This window comes from Danio rerio, chromosome 8, assembly GCF_052040795.2.
Source record: "Danio rerio strain M-AB ecotype USA chromosome 8, GRCz13ab, whole genome shotgun sequence".
NCBI classification, from domain to species: Eukaryota; Metazoa; Chordata; class Actinopteri; order Cypriniformes; family Danionidae; genus Danio; species Danio rerio.
Genome location: NC_141028.1, coordinates 3,486,239 through 3,511,807, shown reverse-complemented (window position 1 = coordinate 3,511,807; position 25,569 = coordinate 3,486,239). Strand labels below are relative to the sequence as shown.

Here is a 25,569-nt window from a genome sequence, read left to right as displayed (position 1 = left end):
CATAAACAAAACACAAATCTGTATATATATATTTATATATATAAAATAAACAAACAAATAATTAATATGTTCTATAACGTAACAGTGTGAATCAGAGTGTATGAGGGGTTGCAGCTGGAAGAGAATCCGCTGTAAAACAAATGCTGGATAAGTTGGTGGTTCATTCCACTGTTGTGACCCCAGATTAATAACCCACATAGCAAAATTTCTCTGGCCCAGCTCTGGCCCACACAATCAGGTTTTGCTTGGCCCACATGCCGCAGTGAATTACGGTACATGACTGGACCAAATCTGGCTTCCAGACAAGAGCCAAACATGGACCATATCTGGGCCAAATCTCAGCCAAGTGAATAACTCATAACTGGGTCTGAACTGGGCCAGATAGGTTGGTGTGTCACGATTGCAATGAAATTGATAAACCCATGGAGTGATGCGCTTTAGGCACACTATGGGCACGCTTTTTCTCAAAGTGACCTGATTGGTAGAATTTTTTTCTTTACTCAAAAATGATTTTATTGTATTTTAAATGTGGGTCAAGACTGGACAAACTCACATGGCCCACTTATCAAATTTTTAATTCTGGGCCAAAGACTACGTTTTTCATCTGGCCCAGATCTTGTGTGCCGCCTTAAAGACGGTGCCACCTCTGCCAAACCCGGGCCAAGTTTGGCCCACATGCTGTATGCCAGTGCCGGATGAATGCCTGCTGTGCCAGCTTTATGCCAAATCTGGGCCAGAATTCTTTGCTACTAGGGAAAGGGACTAAGGCGAAAAGAAAATGAATGAATAGTTATCAAATGTGTGTAACGGGGAGACTGACACGGAGGGATCCATTTTGCAGTATTTATTCGACACAGTCAAACACAAACATCCAATACGCACTAAAGTGCGAACACACATCAACAGTAATCAATAATGGTCGTGGGGCTGGCGGCTGACAGACACAGAGTGATTTACCAGGCTTGATCAGTGGCAGGCGGCGTGGTTCAGAATCCTTTGGACAGGCTTGGGTCGAGGGCAGGCAGCGTGGTTCAGAGTCTGTGTATCAAGCAAGGGTCGTGGGCAGGCAGAAGGCAAATCAGAAACAGTCCCGGGTTATACACAGAAGATCACGCAGGAAAGAACGCTCAGTAATGCTGGCCGGGGCTAAACAAGACGTCGCACTGAACAGTTGTTTGAGTGTGGCTTATATAGGTGGCGTGGGTCGTTACCGTGATTCAGTTCAGGTGTCTGCACAATCAGTCTAAGTCAGGGGTCTCAAACTCGCGGCCCGCGGGCCGTTTGCGGCTCTCAGTGCAATATTTTGTGGCCCGCGCTGACCGCTGTACACTGACAGAATCAGCGGAGCGGGGAGAGAGAGCGCTCCCCGCTCTGCTGATTCTATCCGTACACAGCGGTCACTGGCATTCCCCGCCCGCTGTGTAAACAAAGGGGCGGGGATGCTGGTGACGTCACCACGCACCCCGCCCCTTTGTTAGACGCTGTGACGGGCGGGAAGTGTTAGGAGGGAACTCGCGCCGGCCAGAACCAAGGTAAGCTGTTCCCGCCCCTGCCTGCCACTTAGCTACCTATCTGCAGCCTGCCACCTAGCTACAGCCTGCATCTTATATATATTATAGGTAGATACAGACTGGTACAGACTGATGTGACTGGAGTGGGGTGGGGGTGTTTTATTTATACATATATACACCTTTTTTTTAGGTGAGGGAATGGAAGTTTTGAGTGTGTGAGAAGTGTGTGAGAAGTTATTCTCCACCTTGAACTTTAATAAGTCAAAGTACAGGTCTAGACTTGATGATCATCTTCAAGCCATACTGAGGGTCTCAACTGCTTCCGCTCTAAAGCCAAATGTGGTTCAGATTTGTGAGAAGAAGCGCTGTCAAGTCTCTGGCAGCAAGAAGTAGTAGTAGATGCCATGTTCAGAAGAACTGTTCATAATCTTCACTCAATGTTCTATTAATGTTCAGGACACTTCATGTTCAGAAGAAATAATTAAAACTGTTAATAATGACATTTGAGGACTTTTTTTTGTGAAATCCCAGCCTCACCCAGACTTTGCCTCCTGCGGCCCCCAGGTAAATTGAGTTTGAGACCCCTGGTCTAATGGGATGATTTAATGCTAGAAGTCCGGGGATGGCGGCCTCTGCTGGCCAGCGAGAGGAATGACTGGGATCGAGTCGGTGACAATGTGATGTATTTAAGTGTTCAATAAATCAGCTTTGTTGGCTTTAATCACACTGTTTTACAGAATATAACTACAGAGCTTTCATCATAAATCTATGCAGTTTAAAGCCATCTCTCTAAAGACTTTATTGGAAGTTTATTGTGCAATTTGTAACAATAAACTATGTTTATATATGCATTCTGGTAGTCTGTACTATTCTTATATAATATTATATAAAATAATTCCTTTGCGGGCTAAGCAGTGGCGCAGTAGGTAGTGCTGTTGCCTACAGCAAGAAGGTCGCTGGTTCAATCCTCGTCTCAGTTGGCGTTTCTGTGTGGAGTTTGCATGTTCTCCCTGGGTTTCCTCTGGGTGCTCTGGTTCCAGCAGCCACAGGACAACGGCACCAGTGCTTCACATAGTGCTGGGGGATATGTCAACAAAAAAAACAAAACAAATCTAGGTTTGTCATAAAGTTTAAGCGATTCTCAATTTCGATTTTATTTTTTTTTATTGTGTAACTAGTCAACTTAAAACATTACAACAATATGACTGAAGTAACATACTTTTTATAAGTAACTTGAAAAACCAACTGGTTAAGGAACATTGTATTTTTAATGGCCATGCATAAATTGGTCAACAAGGTGTAAATAAATGTAAAACAAATTCACAAGTTAAATATCGTTGCAGAAGATTTAAAAAAAAAAAATACATGTCTAAATATTGCAGTTGCAGGAATACAGAGGTATTTTTTGCAAGTTTTGCTGAGCCTAGGAAAGATTGGCTGTCAGCTCGTCTTCTTCTGATTGAATGTCAGGTTGTAATGCTGCTGCCTTTTTCTTGAAAAGATACAGTGGAGGTAAAGGACTGAACATGGAAACTGTAAAGATTAATTTAACCCAATGTGTGAAGTTGTGGACGTATAGCAGGAGCAATATAATATATTATATATTTATTCTACCCCCCCCCCCCCCCACCCTTTTTTTAAAAATAGCGGTCATTTGATGCGCTTTGCACCACACTCTGTATTATGCTGCCTGACTGCCCTTCTGGGTTTTAACTAGGTCCGCTAAATGATGTCATGGGGGCGGGTACTTTCACTTTTCACGTTTTCACTTGTTCAAACCAAACTGAGATCAGCGCGGTTCGAACTAAGATCTGTGCGTTTATTCACATGGCAGGTTTTTATGTCCTTAATACATGTTAAAAGATCGGGTTTATCATCTTGATAAGGGAATATGTCTTGACAATCCACACAGATGTGACTTAGTAAAGCGTGAAGTCATGTAGGATTTCACTTGTTGCATTAGTCTGAACGTAAATCCCCTCGTCAGGCAGTGCTGGAGTAGCGTGAGAGAGTGAACCAAAGCGCGTTTGATGCAAAGGTATTAACAAAAGAAAAATACACAACTGAAGACACTTAAATGCTTGTGTTTGTTGTATTTGTACCAGCTCTGCTGTGCTTGCCCACAACTTCATGCATTGGGTTAAATTAGGCTGTCCAGTCTCTGTGTTCAGTCCGTCACTACCATGATTGAAACCCAGACAGGCAGTCAAGCAGAGTAATACAGAGAGTGAACCAAAGCGCTTTGGTGCAATTATAATGTATCTAATGTTTTTGTAAAAAACAAAAAAAAAAACTGCGATACCTTGATTTAATATTAGGGATGTAACGGTATCAGAATTTCACGGTACGATGATACCTCGGTATGAATGGCACGGTACGGTATTTATTGAATAATTTACAGGAAAAATAAAACTAATGAAAAAAGTGCCAAAAGTGTTTATTTACCTTAGCACTGAACATATCAATGACATACAAATTAGCCATCTATCTGTAAGCTTCGAAACAGGAACTTCAATTTTTCAATTTTAATAACAAAAAACTATTAAACCATATAAAAAAAATAAAGTTTAAATTTAGTATTGTTAAAAACTCATCACATTCAACATTTAACCACTCACTCACTCAGATAGAGATGGGTTTTTAAGGAGAATTATCATATAACTATAATGTGGTAAAAGCTGGGATCTCTGGGCATGTCCCCTGCAACAGAAATAAAAACCCCTCTCATTTGGGACTGAGGTTTCTGGGACAGAGAGATATGATTTAGCCAAGGTTGACAGCAGTGGGTAACGTTGTGCATTGTCTTTCCACCACTTGAGAGGACAAGCCATGAGTGAGATAGAGGTCTCTTTGCGGTACAAGTCAATGTCTGCATTAGTCTAACAGGTGTGCTGTGTTCTGCAGTCCCCATGACTGTTTTTAGTCGTATTCCTTGACTTATATTTCACCACAGTCTGGCAGTGCCTGCATACTGTTTTTGTCTTTGTCACCTTTTCTCCTTGTTCTTATCTTTTTAGAGAGAAACCAAAATGCTTCCACACATCTGATTTAAAACCCGCTTTAGGTTCGATCATTTCCAGCTCTTTTTCATCCCCGCTACTAGCAGCACACTCCATCTCCGCATTACTGGATCTGTAGTGACAACAGACCGCAAAGGATGATGACCATGCCTGGGCTGATGGGAATTGTAGTTCCCGCTACCTCCCGTTCACTTCATTCTTCTGAGCAAACTTTTCTCAGAAATATAGTTTTATTGAGTCATGCGCCTACGGTAATATTAAAAAAAAATTTCTATTGCGGTATGACAGTATTTACAATATTGTTACATCCCTATTTAATATAAAATTAAGTCATCTTAAAAACGTAAATTCAAATTAATCGTAAAAATCGAAAGGAAAAAAGCCCAGCCCTAGCTTCACCACTCACCAGCTATTGGTGGAGTGGAGAGTCAGTGATACAGTCAATTCGGTGATTGGTATATAAAACGAGATAAAAGGCGTTTAAATGCAAGCGGCGTCAGTAGCAGCATGCTAGCTCAGAAGCTCCATTGAAAATATTGGGGTACAATATATTTGCAATCTAAAATAAGTATAAGCCTGTTTTGTTGGAAAGCAACCTTAAATGGTGATCTGTTGCTGTAGGCCTATGGAAAATCAAATGAAATAACTGTACTTTTAAGAGGGATTGAAGGTAGGTATGGTGGGAAAAACACTGCTAATGGTGTACTAAACAAACATAGACAGATAGTCTCACGTCATCAGACTCAATTCCTCTGAAATGCACGATAACACTTCCATCCACTCTCTGACTGTCTGTGGTCAGAGGACTCTAAACATGAGACGCGAGAACAAAGTGCTTTAGTGAGCGGCTGTACCTGCTAAATCATCCCCTGCTATGCAAATACACACACACACACACACACACACACACACACACACACATGTAACATGCTACTTACTGGCATTGTATACAAAGATTTGCATCCAAACTTTGCAGCAAAGAGCTTTATGAAGAACTGAACACCTCATACAGCACAGTGCAGTACAAATATTTTGGTTTATTTTATGAGTTAATGCACAAAAATAAGCATATAAAATGCATTGGTTGAATTTACTCATCTTTATTTCTGTAGCACTTTTACAATGTAGATTGTGTCAAAGCAGCTCAACATGGAAGTTCTAGTGCACTGATGCTGTGTCAGTCGAGTTTTCAGAGTTGAAGTTCAGTTCAGTTCAGTGTGGTTTAATTTTTATTGCTTAAAGTCCAAACACTGAAGAGCAAATCCACCGAAGCGTAGCTCCACAAGTCCCGAGCAAGTCAGTGTAATTTTTAATTGAATCTCATTTAAAGCCAGTGCAATTTTACAGTAATTTGCTTAAAAAATTAAAAAAATATATTTTTTAAAGTGATAAACTAGTTGACTTTACTAATTTAAGGCAACTGAGTAAACCAACGCAATCTCACGGCAATTCGTAACTTTGATTTAGTGGCTAATTCGTATAAATTCGTTTGATTCATACAATTTAGTACGATTTGCTCATCCCCCAATGATGGTTGGGTTTAGGGGTGGGGTTAGGTGCCACGCCTCCTTTTTAAAATCGTACAATTTTGTACGCCTGAGCTCAAACGAATTTGTACGAATTAGCCACTAAACTGGCAAAACGTAAAATATTTAAGTTTTCTCGTTAGATCAGGCTGGAGTAAACCCATTGCCTTAAAATGATTAACTAAATGAATTTTGAGTATAATTATTTACTTTAAAAATTCAATTAAGTCAGCTTAACAGTTCTGAGTTACAAAGGATTTACTCACTTTTTAAAGTGTAGTAGCTAATCGTTTTTTACAGTGTATTGACTGTACAGACAGTGTTTTTACATTATAGACAGGACAGGAAAAATTGTTTCATAGTTTTCATGATACATATGTAGTGCTTAAGTGCAATGCTTTTGTTAAACAGTCACCCTAAATAATCAGAAATCTCACACTGTAAAACCCAACAGTCAACCCAATCAAATGAAATGAGCGTCGCCAACTCAAAACGTACTGAGAGTTAGTTCTAGAGAGTTTTGAACTCAGTGTTGACGGTAATGAGTTAATTAAATACCTCATTACTTCAACTCAATGTTCACACTTATATAGATTTATTTTTAACTCAAATGTGTTGTAGCAATCGGTTCCCTTAAACGGTTTGAGTTGCCTTAACTTATTGGGTTTTACAGTACTCAGTTGGTGTGAGTTCTCTACATTTATTGGGGTTAACTGTGCTTAAATTGCTTCGTTTACTCAAATGGAGTAAGTTCACAATATTCATTAGGATTCGTTTTTATACTTAAATGGTTTGTTACAATCGGTTTCCTCAAATGATTTGAGTTCCCTTAACTCACAGGTGTCAAACTCAGTTCCAAAAGGGCCGCAGCTCTGCACAGTTTAGTTCCAACCCTAATTAAATACACCTGATCAAACTAATTGAGTCCTTCAGGCTTGTTTGAAACCTACAGGTAAGTGTGTTGGAGCAGGGTTGGAACTAAACTGTGCAGAGCTTCGGCCCTCCAGGAATTGAGTTTGACACCCCTGCCTTAACTTATTGGGTTTTACAGAACTCAATTGGTTTGAGTTCTCTTTATTTATTGGGGTTTTACTCTGCTCAAATTGCTTCATTTACTTAAATGTATTAAGTTCACAGTGCTCATTTGGATTAGTTTTTGAACTTAAATAGTTTGTAGCAATCGGTTTTCTCAAAGGGTTTGAGTTGCCTTAACTTATTGGGTTTTACTGTGTAGTAAAATAATTAAAGTCCAGCATATGTGCAGATGTATTCATCTCTGTTCCTCTTGGCTGATTTCTGACTCAATCACAAGGTGATAACGGCTTAATTCTTGTGACCTCAAAAGAGGAGATGTCACTAAGATTCCCTCTTAAGTAGTTCTCCACCAAAGTGGCAACCTGAAAAATAAAACAACAACAGGAAGTTAGATAACAGCAGGTCCAGAAGAGTAAAGCCGCATGTATGTATATTCGACAAATTAATCTTTAGCTTTAATTTTTCCCTCTAATACACCCCAAAATTTTTGTATCATTCTTAAAGGGACAGATGCACTTAAAGTGCCCCAGCCATAACACCCTGCAGCCTGAACCAGTCACTGACTGAAGCTAAGCAGGGCTGAGCCTGGTCAGTACCTGGATGGGAGACCACACGGGAAAACTAGTTTGCTGTTGGGAGTGCTGTTAGTGAGGCCAGCAGGAGACGCTCAACCTGTGGTCTGTATGAGTCCCAATGCCCCAGTATAGTGAAGGGGACACTATACTGTCAATGAGAGCTGCACAATTAATCATTAAAAGATGGCGATCTCGATTTGACCCCCTAGACGATCTTAATCCAGCATTTCTACGATTCTGCCAATTATATTTTCAAGTTCAGGAGCGAAGAAAAGGCGGCTGCACGAGTCTCTTCATTGTTTCACACACGTTGCTCAGTGACATTGACACCTCCAAATGATGTTGAATGAGTCACATAATGTGACCGTGAGCGCGCGCGTCTCCTTTAGTGAACAGAACCTGCATATGTTGCGAGTAACAGGAAATACAGTTGTAAATAATATTCAGTTTGTGGCACAGAGTGATTGTTTGGGAGCTGCGCGAAGTATGAACAAGCACTTAGCAGTCAAAATGAAACCGAAAGTGTGCACTTCATTTAAATGATCATATCACGATTTAAAGTTTTGATTACGACAAGCATTTGATTTGTTTTTTCTTTCATAGCGAACACAAAGTTGTGCGTGAAAATAAATGTTTACAATGTCAGTATAACTACTCTAGCCTATATATTGTTGAATATAATTTGATAATGGCAAATGTCAGATTTTACCACTGAATAAAATTGTCTAATGACAGATTGCAAGCATACATCTCAAACATAATAATTCAACAACAGAATTATTATAAGTAGAATAAAATTATTTATAAAAACCAGTAGACCTACACATAATATTATTATCGATGTTGTGCCATATGTTTGTTTTTACCATACCTTTATTTTACATCTACAGAATCGTGAGAAAATCGTGATCTTTATTTTAAGCAAAAAAATCACGATTCTCATTTTAGCCAGAATCGTGCAGCTCTACTGTCAATAAATGTCTTCTTTTGGATGAGACATTAAACCGGGGTGGTCATTAAAACTCCCATGGAACTTCTGGGAAAGAGTAGGGGTGTAACCCCAGTGTCCTGGCCAAATTCCCTCCATCATGGCCTCCCAATCTAAACCTATAGCTGGTGAGCACACTGGTGCCATTGTCCTGTGGCTGCCGTCGCATCATCCAAGTGAATGCTACACACTAGTGGTGGTGTAAAGAGACCCCCCTCATGATTGTGAAGCACTTTGGGGATTATGGAAATACACAATAAATGTGCTATATAAATAAGCATTACATTACATTACAGTGCACCCAAAAATAATTATTTACTCACTATTAACTCTCCGTCAAGTGGTTTCAAACCTTTATGAGTTTCTTTCTTATGTTAAACACTAAAGTAGATATTTTAGAGAAGAAAGCTGGAAATTTGATTGACTTCCGTATTAGGAAAAACATGCAAGTCAAGGGTTACAGGTTTCCAACACAATATCTTTTGTTGTGTTTAGCAGAATTATGAAACTCATAAAAGATTGAGCGGGCGAGGCAGTGGCGCAGTAGGTAATGCTGTCGCCTCACAGCAAGAAGGTCGCTTGTTCGAACCTCGGCTCAGTTGGCGTTTCTGTGTGGAGTTTGCATGTTCTCGCTGCGTTCGTGTGGGTTTCCTCCAGGTGCTCCGGTTTCCCCCACAGTCCAAAGACATGCGGTACAGGTGAATTGGGTAGGCTAAATTGTCCGTAGTGTATGAGTGTGTGTGTGGATGTTTCTCAGAGATGGGTTGCGGCTGGAAGGGCATCCGCTGCGTAAAAACTTGCTGGATAAGTTGGCGGTTCATTCTGCTGTGGCGACCCCGGATTAATAAAGGGACTAAGCCGACAAGAAAATGAATGAATGAATAAAAAATTGAAACGAATAAATGATGACAGAATTTTATTTTTATTACTTTTATCCCAATGCAGGGCTCGAAATTGCGACTATTTTGGTCGCATATGCGCCCGAAAATTAATCTATGCAACCTCATAATATATCTGGGAGCATTAGTGCGACTGCAGATAATGGTTGTAGTGCAACCTGTTTTGATTTTTTCTAAACACGTGCTGAATCGCTCTTCTCTGCCGCTATATTGGTTCATATTAGCTGTTATTCACTCAAGGTATTCCGCTGTCAGATGACAGGGAAGGAGCTTTTATGACTACAGGAAATGCAAACGGCTGAAGAGTAAAAACTTAAAGCACACAGGTTTGAAAACCCCACTTAAAGTTGAGGCGCAGATGAGAGCGATCATGACACGTCACGTGGTGAATAATGATCCGCCAGCTGTGATCAATCGAGTACGCGCTTCTTGGAGAAGGCGCCCGAATCTCCATGCGTTGCATTCACTGCGTGTTCAGCGCAAATGTCCGCTAATACTGTATATATCGCCAAAGAAGCTCGCCTTTCCTAAGTTTACACTGAAACTGCGGCTCATAACAAAGACTGGTATTGCGCCGATGGTTAGCGCAAGAATCCTGCTCTGCCTGCTCATAAATTGGGTCGGCTGACTCGCCTGCTTTTCCACAAACACAGAAAAATGAAGATCAGCTCAGACTGAACCTTTAAATTGACACAAACTGAAACCAAAACTTTTAAAGAGTGATAGAAGTGAGACTTTACTTACTTTCTTTTGTCAATTATTTTTTGAGGTATATATTATTTTTTTATTTATTTACTGATGACTGCTTTGCAGCTTTCATCATTGAATTGAATGATTTATTATAATCTTTTGTTTGTTTTGTAGCAGAAATATTATTTATTAAACTGACATGCATATAAAAACAGCAGTACAAAATAAATATTTCTTACTGCAATGCTTCATTTTTGTTTGATGTAAAATATACAATTATTTTTCATAAAGTAACAGACTTTTTATAGCAGATAACCTACATTCATGCACATTCAAGGCAGTATCATAATGAGAAATGTAATTCATTGTTACTATTATTGCCATTTTTTATCATCATTAATATTCTATGGCCTAATTATTAGACATTCATTTTGGAATTATTGCACACAAATATCAATGTCTTCGCAGCATTAGTTAGATAGTTGTTTCTAGTTTTTGTCAGTCCTATTAATGTTGTTTTAAAATACAATAAATCCCTTAAAAAACAATTTGCAGCTGTGCTCATTCATTTTTGGTGTGTGCTCCTAATTTTTTTCTGGTGCTCCTAAAATTTTTTTGGTGCTCCTAAATATTTGAAGTTGGGAGCACCGGTGCTACCAAGTAAAAAAGTTAATTTCGAGCCCTGTAATGCTAATAATCTCTCATCTTTCAGGAGGCCAAATTAAATCAACTGCTTAAATTCCCGTTGGATCACTGCAACCTTCTTGTTCCTATTTTTTGTCAATTGTCTTTTCTGTTATGGCAACCAAGCTATGAAACATTTGGGATGCTCGTCTTCATTTATGAATTAAACTCTTAGCCAACCTCTCAATACTGCTGATTATAGTGTGTATTTGTTCCATGCACACTGTGTTTATTTGCATATATTTTGTATGCAAATATGTATAATGATTGTACAGTGTAAAACATGTAAGTGCCATAGGGCTTTTATTCTGGCCTGTGCATATGCCCATATGACTAGCTGTATGATTTGTTCATATTATATTATTAGACATGTTTTTATGGCTCAGAATAAGAACAAGACCAAATCGGCAGGTTTAAAGTGGACATGAAATGAGAAATTAAAATTCTCTTAAACTTTTTGAAATAGAAGAGCTTTTAGTATAATTTAAACATCCTTTAAGTGTCAGAACTCAAAAACATTTAGTTTTTTCTAAAATCAGCTTTTATTGAAGACCACCTGCCAAATTGACAGGTTCTGGAGCGTTCTGCTCTGTGATGTAATAGAGTGGATAAGCTCCGCCTTCATATGAGCTTCTGCTTCACTGCCGGTTTAGCTCTGTTAAGATGCAAAACTGTCAGCCAATCAGAGCAGTGAGCATTTACTTCTGAGTCTACGATTGGCCACACCCATTAAAACTGAGCGTTCTGATGGAAGTCGAAATCAGCACAGAAAACCATTCTAAATATTTGTTGTTGTTATTTTTTAATCTAGATAACATAAGTACACCTCACAGAACAGTACATAATTAAACAAATTAGAACTGTCTACCCTTTACAACATGGTCATGTTTAAAGGGTCACGATACACCAAAACACATGTTTTGAGCCGTTGACAGTCATATATGTGTCCCATGCTGCTAAAAACACTATTTGGACACAAATATCTCACTAATAAGTGAGAATTTGTAGTTTTTGCAGTATTTCGAGCAAATTGGTTCTTCTGGTTTGAAACTAATTTTTGAAGCTGCGTGACGGCCATGAGTTCTTAGTGTGTATTCCAGCATGTAGACTGGACGTCTGTATCTGGGAGTACTTATTACGTCTCTGAGTGTGCTGCATTCATTCATGAGTAAGACTTTGTTCAAACCAATCCGCGCGCTCTATTGTGTATGCGTGCAACTTCATTAATATGCATGATAGCTTCCAAGACTGTTTTACCAGTTACAGTGTTCAGACAGCAGAGATACACCACGTTGTGTTGCCAAGTGGGAGAACATGTATTGTTTGGAGTTACAGGTCGGTGTTGCTTTTATAATTTGCTGCAGTGAAGGTTTTGTTTTCATTTTCTCTCTATGAGAGCGCAGCTGGACTCACATGTGAATTAGTGCACATGACGCACCATAGAAATACGTGTCTAAGGAATATTGTTTACCCGAGAGCTTTTCTCATCTGGAAATGGCGAAATCTGGATTTGCTACTCGTCTCCTTTTAATAAAGACGCGGATCCATTTGGTGGTGATTGTCCTTTCTCTACAGATTTGGTAAGTGAGCGATCAGTGGTCTTTGTTTGTTTATTCAGATGGCAAAGTTAGTTGGTATAGTCAGCAGTACACTTTCAGTGTTTAAAGACGGATCTTAGTCAAATGATTTCTAAGTTAATAAAGTTTACCATACGTGGAGGAGTTTCGCCGCATTTTGTGACAGGAATAACACACACGGCTTTCTGACGCTACCTACCGAGTGCATCTAAGTTACAGATGAATGCCGAGGGTTTTTTTTTCATTCGCCGTGAGGTATCAAACATTGCATGAAAAATACCTCATTTGTCACAAGGGGCATGAATAAAATTCCTGAATGAAAGAGCAAAACTGCAATTAAAGTCCACCATTTAATAATTTGGCAAATAATTAGATTACTGACACCCACGCAAACACAGTCACTGTTTTTCTCCTCTGTTCGTCTGTTTGTTTTACCTGTGTGAAAATCAGCGTGTGCTCAAACCGACACTCCCATTTTTATGCAAATTTTTACAGACCATGCCTTTTTCCCTCCTCCGACACTCCCCCTAAACAGGGCTGGACACGCCCACTTTCCTGACTTTTTCCCAAAGTAGAGGTGTGAAAACATCCTGCTAAAAACGGGGGGTTTCATGGCCCTTTAGGCCGAACTCACACTATGTACAATTGCCTTAAACAGGGCCAAAGCACGCTTGTCCCCCCTCCCATCTCTCCTGACGGCCCGCACTCACATACAATCGGGCCTGGGCACGCTTACATCATCGATGCTGCGCTGTTCAGTGAGCGCTGTCGCTCAGCACAGAGGAGATTTCTCTAGTTATATCGTTTCAGTCGTTTGATATGCAGTGACATGCAGTCAAATATTTTGCCAAACAGTCCTTAGGGATGCGGTGACTTGCAGTCAGATATTTCGCTGAACAGATCCGCCACTTTTGGCGCTCATAATCATAAAGCTCTCGTGCTGCAGGAATGAGGTGGTTTGCTAAAGGTGCAGCTGTCGTGCTGTGAGGAGTTTGAGTCTTTAATAAAACGACAGTTTGCGTTTACTGAACATTTAATTAATTAATGATTAATTAATCCATATGAAGCAGTCCCTTAAAAGTCATGTCTCGCTTTTAGTTTCGGGCTTTGGTGAACCGAGCTCAGGCCGACCTCTTCCAACCAGGCCAAGGCCCGCCAAGTGAACCGTGCCTGAGCCAGATTCAGCGCACTCATACTTCTCAAACGATACAGGAAATGGGCCTGGGCATGGTACAGAATTGTGTGAGTAGGCCTTTAAAATAGGGACTCGCCAAAATGAAACCAAAAATACTGGATGCACTTGGCTGAAATCTGAAACCAAAAATGCTTTTTAATAATAATTTATTATTTTGTCACATAAAATAAAATAATTTTTGTAAGCCTTTTTAAATGAACTCAATAACTTAAATTACACTGATTTTAAAAAATCACACGCTAATAAAAGCGTTCTGTGTGTTTACATTTTGTATTTCAGTTCCTCAAAATAGCAATGCTCCAACGATGCGCTGTAACACACCTCCTACATAGACCAACATACACACGAGTCCACAATGTGGTGCAAATTGCTACTAAAAACAATGTGGCGCAAAACATGAAAATTATGGTTGCGCTGGTCTGAGATTAGCAACAAATCGCACCAAACATGTCTTGCGCCTTATTACGCCGGGTGTATGATAAAACCCTTATTATGTAGAGCAAATATACAAACTGTAAACAGTGAAAGAGAAAATCCTCTCACCTGACGTAGTGCAGCCTGACGTTCTTCTTCAGAGGACGAATCTTCGGCCAAAACCTCCACCTCCAGATTAGTCAGAATTGTAAGAACATCTGTAAAATGCACAGTGATTGTTAACACTCAAGCTAAAACCTGACCCTACATATTAACACACACAATTAACAGTGAATTACCTTTGGGAAAGCCTGTGGTAGAGTCAAATGGAGGTGGCGCTGTGGAATTGAATGGAGGTGGCGCTGTGGAGTTGAATCCAGCTGGTGCTGTAGAGTTAAATGAAGGTGGTGCTGTAGAATTGAATGGAGGTGGTGTTGTGGAGTTGAATGGAGGTAGCGCTGTGGAGTTGAATCTAGCTGGTGCTGTAAAGTTAAATGAAGGTGGTGCTGTAGAATTGAATGGAGGTGGTGTTGTAGAATTGAATGAGGGTGGTGCAGCAGAGTTATTTTGAGGTGGTGCTGTAGAAACGAATGAAGGTGGTGCAGCAGAGTTATTTTGAGGTGGTGCTGTAGAAACGAATGGAGGTGGTGCAGCAGAGTTATTTTGAGGTGGTGCTGTAGAAACGAATGAAGGTGGTGCAGCAGAGTTATTTTGAGGTGGTGCTATAGAATTGAATGGAGGTGGTGCTGTAGAATTGAATGGAGGTGGTGCTGTAGAATTGAATGAAGGTGGTGCAGCAGAGTTATTTTGAGGTGGTGCTGTAGAATTGAATGGAGGTGGTGCTGTAGAATTGAATGAAGGTGGTGCAGCAGAGTTATTTTGAGGTGGTGCTGTAGAATTGAATGGAGGTGGTGCTGTAGAATTGAATGAAGGTGGTGCAGCAGAGTTATTTTGAGGTGGTGCTGTAGAAACGAATGAAGGTGGTGCAGCAGAGTTATTTTGAGGTGGTGCTGTAGAAACGAATGAAGGTGGTGCAGCAGAGTTATTTTGAGGTGGTGCTGTAGAAACGAATGAAGGTGGTGCAGCAGAGTTATTTTGAGGTGGTGCTGTAGAATTGAATGGAGGTGGTGCTGTAGAATTGAATGAAGGTGGTGCAGCAGAGTTATTTTGAGGTGGTGCTGTAGAATTGAATGGAGGTGGTGCTGTAGAATTGAATGAAGGTGGTGCAGCAGAGTTATTTTGAGGTGGTGCTGTAGAATTGAATGGAGGTGGTGCTGTAGAATTGAATGAAGGTGGTGCAGCAGAGTTATTTTGAGGTGGTGCTGTAGAAACGAATGAAGGTGGTGCAGCAGAGTTATTTTGAGGTGGTGCTGTAGAAACGAATGAAGGTGGTGCAGCAGAGTTATTTTGAGGTGGTGCTGTAGAAACGAATGAAGGTGGTGCAGCAGAGTTATTTTGAGGTGGTGCTGTAGAAACGAATGAAGGTGGTGCAGCAGAGTTATTTTGAGGTGGTGCTGTAGAAACGAATGAAGGTGGTGCAGCAGAGTTATTTTGAGGTGGTGCTGTAGAAACAAATGAAGGTGGTGCAGCAGAGTTATTTTGAGGTGGTGCTGTAGAAACGAATGAAGGTGGTGCAGCAGACTTATTTTGAGGTGGTGCTGTAGAAACGAATGAAGGTGGTGCAGCAGAGTTATTTTGAGGTGGTGCTGTAGAAACAAATGAAGGTGGTGCAGCAGAGTTATTTTGAGGTGGTGCTGTAGAAACGAATGAAGGTGGTGCAGCAGAGTTATTTTGAGGTGGTGCTGTAGAAACGAATGAAGGTGGTGCAGCAGAGTTATTTTGAGGTGGTGCTGTAGAAACAAATGAAGGTGGTGCAGCAGAGTTATTTTGAGGTGGTGCTGTAGAAACGAATGAAGGTGGTGCAGCTGAGTTATTTTGAGGTGGTGCTGTAGAAACGAATGAAGGTGGTGCAGCAGAGTTATTTTGAGGTGGTGCTGTAGAAACGAATGAAGGTGGTGCAGCTGAGTTATTTTGAGGTGGTGCTGTAGAAACGAATGAAGGTGGTGCAGCAGAGTTATTTTGAGGTGGTGCTGTAGAAACGAATGAAGGTGGTGCAGCAGACTTATTTTGAGGTGGTGCTGTAGAAACGAATGAAGGTGGTGCAGCAGAGTTATTTTGAGGTGGTGCTGTAGAAACAAATGAAGGTGGTGCAGCAGAGTTATTTTGAGGTGGTGCTGTAGAAACGAATGAAGGTGGTGCAGCAGAGTTATTTTGAGGTGGTGCTGTAGAAACGAATGAAGGTGGTGCAGCAGAGTTATTTTGAGGTGGTGCTGTAGAAACAAATGAAGGTGGTGCAGCAGAGTTATTTTGAGGTGGTGCTGTAGAAACGAATGAAGGTGGTGCAGCTGAGTTATTTTGAGGTGGTGCTGTAGAAACGAATGAAGGTGGTGCAGCAGAGTTATTTTGAGGTGGTGCTGTAGAAACGAATGAAGGTGGTGCAGCAGAGTTATTTTGAGGTGGTGCTGTAGAAACGAATGAAGGTGGTGCAGTTGGTGCTGTGGTGGTTGCACTTGTCATTGCATTGCCCAAATTGGTGATTGAACTTGCTGTAGTAGAAGTTGCATTCGACATCCCATTAGTCACATTTCCTGACATGTTGGGTGCAGAAGGTGATGTAGTAGGAATACTTGTCATTTGAGCTGTGAAATACAAAAGCCATCAGTAATCAGAGAATCTGAAGCATTTACAGTTTGACGGATCTCTTTAAAATCGAATTCAGTGCTAAGACAGGTGCATCTAATTCTATACATAAACTTTATCACAATCTGACATACTTAAGGGGACAGTTCACTCCCAAAAAGTTCATTTTCTCACCATTTACTAACACGCAAGTGGTTCAACATGTTTATGAAAATCTTTTTCTGTTGAACACAAAATATTATATTGAACAATATTGTAAAAAACAGACATTGAATACACTGAAAATGGAAACCAATAGTTGTTTATTACAGCATTTCCAGCATGATTTTCATGAACTAATCAGGGGTGCGTTTCCAAAAACTATCGTTAGCTATCTAAGGTCGCAAGTTCCGTCATTGCAAACATAGTTTGTTGATTTGCCGTTTCCCAAATCCATTGTATCAACGAACATTCGCAAACTTGTATGCTTACAGCTACACCTATGGAGCTGTAGTTAGAAACATAGTTCCTGGCTGTGTTCTAGTCCCACTTATCCCCCCTATGCCCTATTCATTTAGAACATTCTAACACTTAAACTTATAATGATTAAAAAAGCATTAAGCTTATCTCTCTTAGCTGTAATTTGCTTTTAAATTATATTTACAGTTCAGTTTTAGCGATCTTAATGTTTCACATGTGCTTCCTTCGCAGTGCACTTTGCAAACATTGATGTCATTTTGAACACAGCCGTGGCTTATGAAAAAGCTCTAGGTGACCTGTTATTTAAAAGTGGAATTTACTTTACATCTCCAAAGCTTGTGAAAAAAAAAAAAAAAACGTAGCATACGTTAAAGGGTCATGACACCCAGGATCTGTGTCTCACAGCTTGGCACTGGCAGGTCTGCCTTGCCTTCGGAAAGCACGTGCAGTCATGAATAATTAAGAAGCCGGCTCTTCTCATAGGATAAGAAAACTCAGCTATGAATAATAATGAGAAACCGACGTGTCATCTTTGCACTTGCAGTTTTGCTCTACATCGCTGATTTCGATCCACCCCAAAAATCATTTTAAACCCGGAAGATGAAATGAGCTGACAAAAGCTCAAAATTATCCAGTTTTCCCCACAATTACAGCTAACAGGTGCGAACATTGTCCTAACTGTTGCTCAACACACACACACACACACACACACACACACACACACACACACATCTGTTAAAATCTCAAAAAAAAGTACTCGAGGGTTTCGGGAACCAAGTATCTGTATTGTAAATGACATGGGCCTGCTGGTTAGAAGTTTTCTGCAGTTGTTTGCATGTGTCAGATTGTAAAAGTAGCCTACATAATAATCATCATCATCATCATCATTAATATTATTAATATATTATTAAAGTATGATTTTTAAATTTCCTAATAAATAATACATATTAAATTTAATTTCTTAAGAAATCGCCTCATTATTTATTTATTCCTATAATTTACATATGATATTAGAATAGGTGTTATATTTTGTAAGTGATTTTATGTTTTAGAATAGAATATGTAATGTTCTCAGTAATATTTGTAAAGGAAACACATGCCCTATATGTGCCATTTACATATATTTCGATAAATATGGAAAGCGAGTGCATGTTTTCAGCCAAAACTAATATTGGATTATTTTAATGTGTGTGTGTAAAACAATATAATTTGCACAAAGAAATGATGGGGTTCTTCTCTAAGGAAGTAGTTACTTCACCCTGTTTAGAGCAGGGTTTTAAGAAACACTTGTCACTACATCGTTCCATTTCCCAACTGATGCATCATACTATTATAGTTCAGCAGCGCGTTACATCGTTGTTTGGGTAACGCACGCCAGAACTTCAACACTGAAAACTCTACTGACACAGTTTCAGTCTACTAACTAGAACTTCCACTTTGACACAATCTACATTGTGAAAGTGCTATAGAAATAGAGATGAATTGATTTGAATTGCTATTCACCAGAAGAAGGAAACTTGAACATGTTTGAAACAAGTGCAGGATAAAGAAATGATGACAGAATTTTCATTTTTGAAAGAACTATCTCTTTAACAGAATGTTAATATAATAAAGCTTTTATATATATATATATATATATATATATATATATATATATATATATATATATATATATATATATATATATATATATATATCTAAATATATATATATATATATATATATATTTAGATATATTTATATATATATATATATATATATATATATATATATATATTTATATATATATATATATATATATATATATATATATATATATATATATATATATTAATATTAATATTACCTGTGGTCGAGCAGCTCATTGTGGCCAGCAGAGAGCCGATGAGAATAACAGCAGGAGCCATCATACAGGATCAGTGTGCGTGTGTCAGATCTCTGCCAGCAGTTTTCTGATCTGCGTCTTCTCCTTTCTGTACTCTGGATTGTTTCTAAAGAACAGCCCTCTGACTTCACGCACAGATGTCTGATATAGATAATTCAAAAACATATTTTTAGCTAATGTGCATGACTGATCAAGCACTGATTATCCTGATATGCGGGTATCCTTTATGATGCTGTGTGATAAAGATTTCCAGGTTGTGACCGTGTGCATGACTTTACATGCACTCAGAGAGTCTCACACACAAGCAGGAGACTTAAATTCTACTATGAACAACAAAACCCACACCTAACAAACCTAACTAAATAATAAAAGGTTAATAAAGTAAATGTTTGCTTATTTGAGTTTTATTTGATATAATAACATATAAAATACTTTGATTAGATTGTATCACGATGAACTCATGTCATGCCAAACCCATGCAGCTTCACTCCAAAACAAAATGTGAGATTAAAAATGTCCTGATTATGATGCTTTTCTCCATTTTGAGGCTCATTTTGTGGAAAAAAAAGTTCCATTAAATGAGCTTTAAATTAAGGAAAATCATCATAATTACGATATTTAGTTCTAATTTTAATTTATAATTATAACTTGACAATAGGTGAGGCAGTGGCGCAGCAGGTAGTGCTGACACCTCACAGCAAGAAGGTGGCTGGGTCGCTGGTTCGAACCTCGGCTCAGTTGGCGTTTCTGTGTGGAGTTTGCATGTTCTCCCTGCCTTCGCGTGGGTTTCCTCCGGGTGCTCCGGTTTCCCCCACAGTCCAAAGACATGCGGTACAGGTGAACTGGGTAGGCTAAATTGTCCGTAGTGTGTGAATGTGTGTGTGGATGTTTCCCAGGGATGAGTTGCGGCTGGAAGGGCACCCGCTGCGTAAAAACTTGCTGGATAAGTTGGCGGTTCATTAATAAAGGGACTAAGCCGACAAGAAAATGAATGAATGAATTTGACAATACAATTTACAGTGGTGTGAAAAAGTGTTTGCCCCCTTACTCTTAATTTATTGTTTATTGCATGTTTGTCATTTTCGATAACTTGCAACAAGTCCACAAACAGCCACAAAGCCAAGAACAACAAAATCTGCTGTGTCCGAGCGGTTTCACTTTCTCCAGAGAGCTCGCGATCTCTTCTGTATTTGAAATAAGGAACTTTTTGAACTCATAATATTAACATGCTCGTGATCATTGAATCACTTTGATATCCAATCCTGCGAGAGTGAAGCGCGAAAAAATAAAGGAGAAGCCGGAAAAAACAGCAGCAAATAATGCTTCTACAACCTAAAACACGAACACACTGCCATGGTTTTTTCATAATAATTATTTTTTCTGGGTTTTCACTTTTATATGAATAGGAAAATAGAGAGAATTGAAAGGAAAGCATTGGGAGCAGAGAGAGGGGACGGATCTTCAAAGGACTGCAAGTCGGTATTGAACTTGGGTCGCCATGAGCATTAGAGTCCATGTGTCGACGCTCTAACCACTACACCATTGACGTCAACAACACACTATCATGTTTAACTATTATCATCACCTTATGGACTATTATGAACTGGGAATGTCAGAATGACTCTCTAACAGAGTTTATATGTGCTGGTGAAGATTACAGACACAGATGAGAGGTTTTTCTCTGACTGTGGGCTATATATACTGTTGCTTTTGAACCTAAATAAGGACTAAATGTCTGCTGTGTGTAGTTTTTCTGTAATTGGTAATATATCGGAGACTGTAAGGTTCTGAACGTGTTTATATATGTTGCATTTATATATTTATTTCATATAATTACAGGCGTTACAGTAGGCTATTTCACACTGTCATTGATCTGCAATTATAATCAGATCATGTTCATAGAAGAGTTAGGAATAAACATTCATACAGAAGTGTTTGTGTGTAAAGCATGCGTTTTGTGCAGCCTGATCTCACGAGGAAACGTTTGTATTTTACGTTTTGTCAGTTTAGTGGCTGATTCGTACAAATTCCTACGAGTTCAGTCATACGAAAATGTACGATTTTAGAAAGGAGGCGTGGCACCTAACCCCACCCCTAAACCCAATCGTCATTGGGCAATGAGCAAATCGTACTAAATTGTACGAATTAGATTGTATGAATTCATACGAATTAGCCACAAAATTAAAAAGTTATGAATTGCCGTGAGATTGCGTTGGTTTTGTGAGAAGTGCTTCTCATATGATATGTGAACAATCTGTAAAGCTTTACTGTAGATATCTTCAAGCAAAAATGATGTCGACTGAAACTTTCTGTCGTACACCATACCCACCACCAAAAGGGTACCCTTTTAGCAATGGAAATGCAAGCCTGATAAAGGTGACCCATGCCATATCATACCGTACTCTTCCACTCAGTTGAAATGAGCCATAACTCAGCCACATTGGAAGGTTTTCTAGCATAAACCACCGTTTAAAGATCATGCCATGGGATCTTAATTGGATTCAGGTCAGGACTTTGACCAGGATTCATTTTGTTTTACTTCAGCCATTTAGAAGGGGGTTGTCATATTCTGAGCTATTATTTGTTTTCTCCACAAGATGTCGCCATTTTCCCCAGTGTTTCTGTTTGTGGTTCATTTGTGTTAATTTGGTTCAGCTGTGTCTTGTTAGACTAGCCTATATATTCTACCCTCTTGTCTTCACTTGTCACTTGGTTTTTGAGTTTGATGTGCTACCGCTGTTGCCGTAAGTCCTCTTGTTATTACCTTTTGTATTTTTTTTGGCTATAGTACCAGTTGCTCTACGGAGAACTTTATGTTTGTTAACTGCTTAGCTTTTGGAGTTCCTATGTTTTTGCCTGGCGGCTTTTTCTTGATGATTTTAGATTTCCTTAATAAACACCTTTGTTTGAACTAGACCTTGTGCCTTAGCAATTGGGTTCACCAACTCTCCCTGTGGCTCATCGTTAAACCACTGGTCTACTACACCAGCGACCCGGGTTCGAGCCTTGGGCTCATCACAGGGGTTTGCTGGTGTCTTTTGTGTCATTCTCCATAACCCAAGTTCGCTTAAGCCTGAGATCACTAAGATTTTATCCTTCAGGATATTGTGGTACTTTTATTTATGGTTACATTTATTACAGCAGAGGTTCTCAAAGTGGGGGTCGGGACCCCCCCCCGAGGGGTCGCGGGACAATGAAGGGGGGGGGGGTCGCCTGGTCATTTTCAAAAATCAATTAATTTTTATTAAACCTTAAGACTTACTGTATTTTATCAATCACCTACTGAAGAGAAAAAAAAATAGTCGTTTATAGTTACTATAAACTATATAGTTACTATAGTAGCTTATAGTTACTAGTTCTATTGGATTGCGACTTCTCGGGTAATTACATTAAACTAAAGACACAGCAATACTGTCAGATGCAGAAGATTTTGTAACACCAGGTTAAACTTTCTAGCCCATTTACAGCACTGACATACATAAAAAAACAAAGAATAGACTTGGGTCTATTGGTGTGTTTGTGCGCGTCATTGCACACAAGGTTTCTGTATTTATAACCACCACCTCAGAGAATATTGGGGGTCACGAGTCACTGGCATTGTCATTTTGGGGGTCGCGGGCTGAAAAGTTTGGGAACCCCTGTATTACAGCATGTCTTTCAGATCCTGAAGCAACAAAACATTCTGTAGACTCTCACACTGACACCACCACATTCCACTGTTGATATGATGTGCTTTTTTTTAATGGGTCATTACTAGGGCCAGACTGTCACGAAATGGGGAATGATCACAAAACTGCAAAAAATCCAAGTGCAACAATTTATTATAACAAAGACTAAGGTTTCCAAAAGACAAAGGTTTCCAAACTTGAACAGAACTAAAGCAGGATGCAAATCTAGTCCAAACAAGAGAACAGGCAAAAATCCAAAAACGAGTAAATACAAAAAACAGGGTAGGAGTGCTAAAGAGTGCTAACGAAAACAAACACAAAACAGGAATCCAAGAATTATCAAAATACAAAAACTAGATGACCAGACAAACATACCAAACGTGAGGCGCTAACAAAATCCTAAGGCAACTAGAACAGAGGACAAGAGGGTTTATAAAGACAGGACTAAATTAACAAACACAAAACAGCTGTAACATAACACAATCAGTAATACAAAGGATTATGGGAAATGAAGTGAAACTACAAAACAAGACTAGGTCACTGCAACAGGTGTGACACAGACGGAATCTGCGGACGCTTTCTGCAATTTCTACGGAGAATTTTGGTAAAAATCTGTGGATTTATTTTTTGAGTGTCATAACTAAAATCTTAATATGTAAAACAAAAATAGTATCTTTATAACTTTTATTTAATATTTAAAATGCAAATCTAATTAGATTCACTTTATTTGATAAACAAAGCAAGTCTCTCATATAATATATGTACTAAAAGACAGAAAATATTACTTTACAAACTGCATTGTATATAAATCAGATGATCATTTTCATATTAGTCAATAATATCACTGTAATTAATTTAAAACAACCAATTTAGTTCATCAATTCCCCTATAGCGCATGTGTTTGGACTGTAGGGGAAACCGGAGCACCTGGAGGAAACCCACGCCAACACAGGGGGAACTTGCAAACTCCACACAGAAATGCCAACTGACCCAGTCTGGACTCGAACCAGTGACCTTCTTGCTGTGAGGCGACAGTGCTAACCACTGATCCACTATACTGCCCCGCAAGGAAAACAAAGACAAATTAAAAAGATATAAAGCTGCTGTACACATACACAAGACCCAAACACACTATAATACACTATATACACTATATACTAAACAAAAAAATTACTGTGATTTCGTGTGATAGTCAACTGCAGCTATGATAGCTTTTCATCACAGGAATAAATTGCACTCTAAATATATATCTTCAGATAGAAACCCGTTTTTGTTGTAATCGTGTTTCTCTGTACTGTATCTTTTAAAAAATGCAGTCAAGTGGGAAATGACCTGGTCATGCAGCAGGTTTAGTAAAGCGTTAGAAAGAAGTTTGATAAGATTTGTCAAAAAAAGTGAGAAAAATGTAGAGCATGTATGAAATGTTTGAACGCTGAATCTTCTTCTACTTGCTCCAGGAACATCAAAACCATTTCGGTGGCCATGCTTTTCATTTATGTACTCAGAAAAAAGGATATAAAAACCGACCATTTACCATATACAGTTGAAGAAGTGCACAACAAAAAGTAGACGCATAACAGATTCGATTGATGTATTGATCTTATCTGTACGATCAAATCTGAAAGTGTAATTTAAGTTCATTTCAGCAGTTTGATGACACTACCAGGGGCGGACTGGGACTAAAAATCAGCCCTGGCACTGTAGCCGCACCAGCCCACATTACCACACCGAAACAGCCCCATGCAAGGACACGCATATCCACTACTGATATTGGTGTACAGATGGTGAAATAATATAAGCAGTACCATATGTGATAGATATTTAAAGAGCCCATATTATGGGTTTTTGAAAATTCCCCTCCATGTAGTGTGTAACACAGCTCTAAGTGAAGTAAAGTATCCAGCTAAGGCTTAAATCTGTTAGTGTACAGTGTTTAAAACGGTTGATTCATCTATAAAAGAGTCGACTCATAGTGCTTCAAACGAGTCGCCTTGATACCGACTCATTAGGTGTTTCGCCATGACGTACGAACGAAACCAAGTTATTCACGTGCACGCGCAAACCCGGGAGATTTCAAACCTGAGGCCCCGCCCTCTGATGCAGAAACCCAGACACACACACACACACCCACAAACACACGCACACAAACATGCCGGTCGATTGAAGTCACACTGCAGATGGATATTATATCGAGTCTCTACCCAAAGATGAAACATCAGCATTATAACCAAGCAGTTGGAAACTTCTGGAAGCTACATGCTACAAAGAATACTTCATCTGAGTTTGTTAAAGGAAGGATCAGTAAAGAGTAACTGATGGACGTCAGGATGGGTTTCTTCCATTTCTCAAGTGTAAGTACGTGCGGTTAAAGTTGTTGCCTCGTTTACTCTAGCTTGCAAATGTATTTAGTTGTGATTTGTTACTTGTAACCGCGTGTACTGTATCAGGTTAACTGGATATTTTATCTTATCGCGTGCAAAGTCACATTAAAAACGCGACGCGTGCTGTTTGTTTATGGAGCTCCGTGCTAGAGTTCTGCTCCCGCGATTTATTCGGAAATTTATTCCCGCGCCGCAGAAATCTGGCGCGGGGACAGCCGCGGGAATAAATTTCCGAATAAATCACGGGAGCGGTCGGTAACGGGTTTAATTTGGGACGGGAGCGGGCTGTCTAGCAATATCACGGATATTGCTATGCGAATTTGAAAGAGAGAGTCTGCGTGGTGCTTGTGTGTGTGTGTGTG

At 39.4% G+C, this 25,569-nt stretch overlaps 2 protein-coding genes across 3 annotated transcripts in view; one reads left to right on the top strand and one right to left on the bottom strand.

Annotated features, from left to right (window-relative positions):
- si:dkeyp-117b11.1 overlaps positions 1 to 25,569 on the top strand; it is a 101,117-nt gene that overhangs the window by 31,595 nt on the left and 43,953 nt on the right. The window lies entirely within an intron of this gene.
- Positions 5,549 to 24,325, bottom strand: LOC101886963 (uncharacterized). Its single transcript, XM_087265711.1, has 6 exons — positions 23,765 to 24,325; positions 19,120 to 19,948; positions 14,414 to 16,813; positions 14,244 to 14,332; positions 7,087 to 7,454; positions 5,549 to 6,885 (listed from the first exon to the last, which is right to left on the bottom strand). The coding sequence occupies exons 2-5, from the start codon at positions 19,181 to 19,183 to the stop codon at positions 7,359 to 7,361; spliced, it is 2,649 nt and encodes an 882-aa protein (XP_087121837.1). The 5' UTR covers positions 19,184 to 19,948; positions 23,765 to 24,325; the 3' UTR covers positions 5,549 to 6,885; positions 7,087 to 7,358.